The 8,398-nt window shown below is 39.3% G+C and overlaps 1 protein-coding gene and 1 pseudogene across 1 annotated transcript; both read left to right on the top strand.

Annotated features, from left to right (window-relative positions):
- Window positions 1-3,348: 3,348 nt before the first annotated feature.
- On the top strand, window positions 3,349-3,771 carry LOC143549179 (toll/interleukin-1 receptor-like protein pseudogene; annotated as a pseudogene).
- A 1,734-nt stretch (window positions 3,772-5,505) lies between these two features.
- Window positions 5,506-7,125, top strand: LOC143549178 (TMV resistance protein N-like; the record flags this gene model as incomplete). The annotated part of the gene is made up of 6 exons (XM_077040146.1): window positions 5,506-5,590; window positions 5,679-5,923; window positions 5,981-6,003; window positions 6,124-6,508; window positions 6,585-6,722; window positions 6,952-7,125. Coding segments are annotated over exons 1-6 (1,050 nt in total), but the record flags the coding sequence as incomplete, so codon positions are not given.
- Between the last annotated feature and the right edge of the window lie 1,273 nt (window positions 7,126-8,398).

The following is an 8,398-nucleotide window of genomic DNA, read 5'->3' as shown; positions in this document are numbered from 1 at the left end:
CTCCTCTTCCGCGAGCTCCAGCTCATAGTTCTCAAGCGCGTCTACAATACACGCAACAGAAGTGTTAGCAAAATTTGGTATTATAAAGGCAAATGCATAAGTACAAGGGCTTACCAGGCGCATCGCTGTCAAAGAGAAATCCCAGATCAACAGGGATGAACATGTCATCGAAGCGATCGGGGAAGCCAACCTCCCCAGCGCCCAGCGCGACAGAGCCACCCTCCATATGCTCATCATAGGCGGCGTGGACATACTCCTTGCTGACTGCACAAAACAAGTCAAATGATATCAGCAAAAAGAATTATATTCGCGCAGAAGTAATGCAATGAGATTAACTTATACAAGCCGTCAACTTGGATAACGGGCTCAGTCGCGCTGTCGGCCCACCTCCTGCTCATACCAACCCCCACCAGCGCCTCCTCGCAAATGTTCTTGGCGGGGGATGGTTCCGCAGTCAACTTTTTAACCCAGGCGCCAGTTGGGTTCTTGAAGACACCCACATCCGCAGGCGCAGAAGAGATCGCGCGCATGGTCATGCGCATGGGGATCACACCAGCCCTGATATAGAAAAATCTCTTGGACCAGTCATGAAGGCTTTTGAATGAAACAGTGCAGCACTTGACCTTCTGACTGCGAGGAATAAATGAGAACCAAGAATCTTGGATCTTGGGCTTATAAAAAAACTGAAAGCGCCGAGGGGTGGGCTCCTCGCGCTGAGATTTGCACATGAACTCAAAATGAGTCATGCGCACGAGTCCAAACGGATGGACTTGGGATATATGAATCCCATAAAACCTAAGCACCGCACCCACAAACCTTGTCATCGGGAGACGAAGGTTGCAGTGGGTGAAAAAATGGCAGTAAAGGGATATATAGCCGGTAGGCGGGTCCGCCGCCGTTTGCCCGGCCGCCGACAGCATGCAGCCATACTCAGGGAGAAAACCCTGAGAGGCGATAAGGCTGTCAAAATCGGCCTGGCTCAGTTTTCAGGGGATCTCATCCCACTTCTTCACTGCCTTGGTCCTCCCTACCTCCTCCGAGGAGGCCTCAGCAGCCCTCTTCCCCTTGCCGGTCTTCTTCAACGTAGACATTACTAACAATTTAACACGGCGATGGATAGGGGAGATTGTGTTGTCTGAACTATCAGACATACAACTGTAAAAACGAACAAAGGATGATCTGAAGAACAGAGATCTGGAAGCAGAAGACAGCTAATCGGAATAGAATGAAAGAAAGGAAAGCTTCGAATAAACAACAAAGAAGATGAAGAATAAAAACTCTAAGGGCATGCTTTTATAGGCTCAGGAGAGAGAAAATTTGGTACTAATCGAACTTCACGCGCCCCCACTCGCAGGTGTAAGCCAACGCGAGCGCGACACGTGTCCCTGACACTGTGTGAGGGGACACGAAAAGAAACGATACAGGTGCTGCCAGAGTTCACGCGCCACCACTCGCAGGTACGGACCAACGCGAGCGCGACACGTGTTCCTGACACTATGTGAGGGGACATGAAAGGCAACTGTAGCACCTCGAGCACACGAAAGGTCTGACACGTCTCCATCACTGACGCATGTCAGCAACGACCAACCACGTACAGGGACGATTCGTTTTCAACCAAAAGGATAGAATTTCGCGCAACGATGATTAATAAGAAGAAAAAGACAAACCCCTGCTAAAAGAGCAAACTATTAAGTCTAATATTTATCTTATCTCGCTCGCGCGAGACAAGACACACATTAGACTGGGGGGGCTTGAAGAGGTATGTACCCGCCTCAACACCGAGCAAGGCGGGTCAACCCACAAGATATAGACAAGAGGCTTGAAGTCAAGACATTATGAAGGCACAAAGCCAAAACCTATGCGCATGGCGCATATCACATATGCTCACGCATATCACATATGCTCATGCATCACATGCTCAGGCATCACATATGCTCAGTCACCACAGATGCTCAGGCATCACATATGCTCACGCATCACATATGCTCACGCATATCACATATGCGCGTGACGCATCCGCGCGTGGCGCATATCACATGCTCGTGCATATCACATCTGCGCATGAAACATCTGCGCGTGAGAATAAAGAGAAGACCTCGCGCATCCTCAGGATAGGCGCATATCACACATGCACATAATCAACCTCGTCCTTATCCAAATCAGGATTAGGGCAACCTTGATTGTGCACGTCAGACAACCTTCCAGAAGGTATCTTTTTAAGGAATAAGAATATGCTGATGTTGACAACTGCCAATGAAAGGTGGACAACTCAGCATAACCCATGTGCTACCACGTGATTATAACCAATGAAAAAGCACTAGGTGTCCCCAAGGACACGTGGCGCAAAGCAATTGGAGGAGGCCAACAAGGCCCTAATTGGGTCTGAGCCCAATCATTGGAAACCCTAGCACTATAAATACCACATCAACTCCACAAGGAGAGACACACCCAATTACACAGTATTCAGCTATATTAAGCAATACACTCCAATTTCCTTACTCTCATATTATTATCTTCTCCTACAAACACTTATTCTCACACCGGAGGGTTACCCCAAAGAGGACCGCTCTGTCCCTTTCTGAGGGGTAAGTTTACGGTGCTGTTCATTTTGTAGGTGGAAGAATCCAGATCCCAGAGATCCATCGGTGAAATAGCATAATCACACCCGAGGAAAGTAGATCGTCTACCAGTGAGTCGATCCACGTTTCTTCAAAGGTGTTGACTTGGGTGTTTGAACTTTGAAAAAAAAGTTGATGTTGATGAAGATGTAGATCTTAGTATATGGGTATAATTTTAATATTCTTTTTATGTTTTATTTATTTGGGTATAAATGATTAAAAGTGAATAAAATAAGAAATAAACTAAAAAGACAAAGATACCCCTCATTTAACAATGTAAAATGAACGGAATTAACGATTTGGACGTAATTAGCCAGAAGTGGGAAACCTCGTCGGTCTTTATGTGCAAAATAAACTTTTTGGACGAAATTCGCATTATTAAGCATACCTTAGGGATGATTTTGGCACTTTACTCTTAAAAATTTACGTGTTTTTCTATGCTCTCTATTTTGACTTCGTCTCTGTCTCTCTTCTCTCCCGGGCATTTATAATTAAATAATTTTTATTTTGGATTTAAAACTTAACAATAACGTTAATTACACGCAATCGATAATTTTAAAGAAAAGTTAGGCATAAGTCTTTTTATATATAAGCCAAATAACAATCTTAATTATATCCCCAACCCATCATACAAGTTTTCTAAACATTTCTCATTTTTATAAATAACCCCCCCCCCCCCCCTCCCCTCTCCCCCCACATCAGGATTTCATTTTATTTGATCCTTCTAGCAATGGCATCTACTTCAGCTTCTTCCATTCGAAAAAATTTTAAGTATGATGTCTTTTTAAGTTTTAGGGGTGAAGATACTCGTAAAAACTTTGTTGATCACCTCTACCATGCTCTTCAGCAGAAAGGCGTTACCACATACAAAGATGATGAAAGAATAGGGAAAGGGAAAAGGATGAGTGATGAGCTCATCAAAGCCATTGAAGACTCGAGATTTCACATCATTATTTTCTTCAAGAACTATGCATCTTCATCTTGGTGCTTAGACGAGCTCGTAAAAATTATGGAGTGCCAGAAGATGACTGATCATACTGCTTACCCTGTTTTCTTTGACGTGGATCCTACCGCAACCAAAGTGGGGGAGTTGGAGAAGCCTTTGCAAAACAAGTTGAGAAAAAGGCTGCTAGCAGATGGAGAGATGCTATGAAAGGAGCAGCTAGTCTAGCTGGGTGGGATTTGAAAAGCACCGCTGATGGGTAATTAAATCCTTCATCTCATTTTTATCGTCAAATCCCAACTCAAAACTTTAACCTGAAACATGAGTAATCACTATGCACTTGTTTACGGGTAAAATATGAATGAATCGGGTTAAAAAAATAAAAAATAACAAATGATGATAAATAAGATTACAAGTTTAATATTAACTACAAAAAAGTTGGAAATAATTCCGATCTCGTTAAAGATCCTGTTAGTTTATTAAAGAATGGTTAAACTTTGTTAGAAAGTTCAGTTAGTAAAGTTAGAGTGCAAAGCGTAATTAGTTAAACGTTTGAGTAAATGTTGTAAGTAGTAAGAAATAAACCAATGTGTTGCGTTCGTTTGTGGAATGTCACGGCGGTAGTAACCAGATTTCCGGTGACCTATAAATATGCCAACTACCACTATTTTCAGGGGCGGCTCTTAGGGTGTGCAATGTGGGCGCCCCAGCCGGGGCACATTTTTTTTCCAGGGGCACAAATTTTTTTAAATATTTCCGATGTTATATATGTAGAATACCTTAACATTTATAATCCAACTATTTTATTAATACTCAAACACATTTTAAACCTATTATTTTTAGATTACCCAATGGCTTATAGGCCCACTAAAATTTGAAAAAGACCAAGTACTTTAATTAATCAATATATGTTAGCTAAATAAATAAAAGGAATGACTAAGTGGGATAACAACAAAGTCAACTCCGAACACCAACGGTCATGGTAGCATATGCAGAAAGAAGTTTTTCGAAATTATAGTTATTGAAATTTTATTTACGATCAACAATGCTCCAAGAAAGACTTAGCAGGTTGGCGATGATAGCTATCAAGAACGGAACATTAGATAGCATAAACTGCGAAAAGTTGATTCACCAATTTGCTATTAAGAATGTTAGAAGAGCTTCACAAATCCTCAATTAGCCTATTTAGTATGTCATAAACTCATAATACCATGATTTTGCTAATCGTTATGTTTATCGTTATAACTTTAATCGGCGTATAAAAACGTGTTTACATTATTCAGTATGTTAGGATTTAAGGGGCATATTTTTTTATGCTCGGTGGGGCGCATGAATTTTTAGAGCCGGCCCTGACCATTTTAATCATCCCGTTTTAATACAAAATTAATAATGATACAAATTCGTTCTTGGTCACTTGTTATTTACATGTTAATCGTGCTGTTAATCGATCATGAGGCCCTCAAAATTATTTCTATTATTATTATTATTATTATTATTAATATCAATTACCGACAAAACTCCAAGAGTGTCTTATTTCCATTTAGGTGGGCCCCTCTTAAGGATAATAGTGAGCCTTCCTTGTAAGGTGGATCCACTAATTATGTTGTAGATTTGGAATTTACTGTACATGTGGGATATTGACTCAATAGATTAAGAGGGTGTTTGGCTGGGTGGTTGTTTTTTTTTTTGAGGGGCAAAATGTCCAAAATGCCCCTCCAAAAAGCAAAAAAAACTTCAATTTAATGCTTTTAGGTGCTTTTAGAGGAGCATTTTGAACATTTTACCCCTTCAAAAAGCAAAAAAAAAATAAATAAGCTCAGTCAAACATCCTCTAAATATTCTATACAATAAAGGCATGAAGCTAAGCTAGTTGAGACAATTGTTAAAGAGATTTCACCAAAGCTACATTTCATCGGTTTAAATATTGACGAGAACTTAGTAGGCATGAGAACCCGAGTAAAGAGTGTAGTGTCATCTTTAGAAATTGATTCCAATGATGTTCATGTAATAGGGATCAAAGGGATGGGAGGTGGTGGAAAGACGACTTTAGCAAGATCTGTCTTTGATCATATATCCGTTTGGTTTGAATGCAAAAGCTTTGTTGAATGTACGAGAAGGTTCAAAAGGCTCTGGTTTGAAGCAATTGCAAAAGCAGGTCCTCCAAGACGTGTTAAATGATCTTAGCGTTGATGTAAAGAGCGTTTATGATGGGAAAAGTATGATGAAGAAAATAATGTCTGGTAGAAAGGTTGTTGTTGTGCTAGATGATGTGGATCATATAGAACAACTTGAGGCATTAGCAGGTAATCCTAATTGGTTTAAGCCAGGAAGTAGAATCATCATCACAACAAGAGATGAACAAGTATTAATAGCACACAAAGCTAACTTTATTTATGATGTCAATTTGTTATCAAATCAGGAAGCAATTCGCCTCTTCAGTAGGTATGCATTTGGGAGAGACATTCCAATTTAAGGGTATGTAGAGCTTTCAGTAAAAGTTGTACATTATGCTTCTGGTCTGCCCTTAACAATCAAAGTTTTGGGTTCACATCTTTATGGTAGAAACAAGTGTGAATGGGTAGATGCTATAAAGAGACTAGAACATATTCCGTTGAAGGAAACTTTGGAAAAACTTGAACTAAGCTATAATGGTCTTGAGAGTGATCAGAAAGAAATATTCCTAGATGTTGTATGCATGCTAAAAGGTGAAAAGAAAGACGACGCAATCAAAATACTGGAAAGTTGTGGATTTCATGCTCAAATTGGTTTAAGAATTCTTGAGCAGAAGTCTTTGATAATTGTTTCTAATTATCACACTTTGGGCTTCCATGGCCATATCGAAGAAATGGGCAAGAATATTGTTCGACGTTTTCACCCTAACGAGCCTAGCGAACATAGCCGATTATGGATTAAAAAGGAAATTGAAGATATATTGGTTAATGAATCAGTGAGTTTCAAGTTTATATATATAATGGTGGAACTAAATTTTTTTTATTTGTTATGACCTTTTCTTGTACTTACAGGGTGCTAACGAAACAAGAAGTATAAGACTGGTGTATTCAGATCTCTATCTAGAAACTATCATAAAGGGTCTTAGAAAGATGAAGGAACTTAGATTTCTTCATGTGTCTAATAAATATGGAATATGGGAAGTTGATAAAGTTAGCAGATACTCACCAGATGCATTACGATATATATATATATTCACATTTAACTAAAACATTTCAAGCAAATAAATTTGTTAACCTTGAAAAGCCTTGGAACACTATGTCTCCACTCTGTGCGAGACCAAAAGGTAGAATCATGATTATTTTGCAGGATATTTTATTAGGTTATATTTATGTCATTACACTGATTTTTTGTTTTTTTTTTTGTTTTATCTTATGATAGGTTCTTGATAAGCTCAGATACATTAACCTTAGCAGGTCAAATTCTAGAGCCTTTGACACCGGAGTAACCCCACATCTCGAAATGTTAGTTCTTGAAGGATGTCATGACTTTGTAAAACTCCACATGCCGGTTGAATGTTCAAAGCTCAAATGCCTCAACCTCCGTGGTTCTAAGGTGAGTAACCTTAACCTAGGGATGTTACCACATCTCGAGGAGTTAAATCTTGAAAAATGTTATTACCTTCAAAAAAATAACGCTCCTGTGGGATGTCTAAAAAAGCTTGTCTGCTTATACTTATGTTGCTCAAGGTTTAAGGAATTTTTGACTGCCAAACGGTATTCTTTATTGTGTATGGCCAAACTGCGTGAAATACCAGGTCATGATTCCATCCCAAATTAAAACTGGTTGCAGAGTCCCTGGATACATGCCCAATGCATCCCAACAACAATTTGCCGAAGTTAGCGTTTAGATGTAAATATTATGAACCACTACCCTCATCAAATGGAAATCTTGAGAAGCTTCTTTCTTTTGGTCTATGTGCTTGTACCAACATTAAGTCTTTTTCGGCAAACATTTCTGGTTTACAAAATTTAAGGAAACTTACACTTAAAGGCAGTATTCCAGAGGTACCTAAGGATCTAGGCCACGTACAAAGTCTGGAGATGCTAATTATTTTGAGTATGAAAGATATTAAGCATCTCCCAGACAGCATCTGTATGTTAAAGCATCTAAAATATCTTCGACTTCAAGATTGTTTGTTTCTTGAGCAGTTACCCAAGGATCTTGGCATGTTAGAGAATTTAGAGGTGTTAGACTTACGAGCCATACCAAAGAGCATCTGTAAGATGAAGTGTTTGAAATATTTACAGCTCTACTTGTGTTTTCGAGTTGAAAAATTGCCAGAGGAACTGGGATGGTTGATAGTTTTGAAAAGGTTGAATGTAGAAGGTACTGACATAAGCAGTCTTCCACAAAGCATCTATCAACTAAAAGGACTGCGTATTATTGGGACCATGGGGCAGCTAGAATCATTTGGTTTTACATCTTTGACAGAATTCCCAGAATACACACTATCCTATTACGTAGAGCTATAATTAACGCAGACACTCACAACATGCATCCTATGGGGTGATTTGGATTCAGAAAGGAAGTATTCAAAGTCCAATCTCCTAAGATCTAAGTTTGTGATTTATATAATGTAATAAGGACTTTCTGTTAGATTTTACACGGATTAGAAAATTTTTATGGTTTTTGACTTTTTTCTGCCAAATATATGGCGTAATCAGGGTTGATATGAAGCCTGATTCGCTATGAATTTGATGGTGTGTTCTCTTTGACTTAGTAGGTTTATTTGCATTATTTGTGGTGCTTTGGAATTTCGAACATCGACTTTCATCCAGGAGGGAATTATGTTTTGCATTCAATATTTGATAACCTTGTTTAGGAT

The sequence above is a fragment of the Bidens hawaiensis genome, unplaced genomic scaffold, assembly GCF_021521415.1.
Source record: "Bidens hawaiensis isolate Kalapana, Puna unplaced genomic scaffold, B.hawaiensis_p1.1 tig00015447_1, whole genome shotgun sequence".
In the NCBI taxonomy this organism is placed as follows: domain Eukaryota; kingdom Viridiplantae; phylum Streptophyta; class Magnoliopsida; order Asterales; family Asteraceae; genus Bidens; species Bidens hawaiensis.
This window is presented reverse-complemented; position numbering and strand designations above follow the sequence as displayed.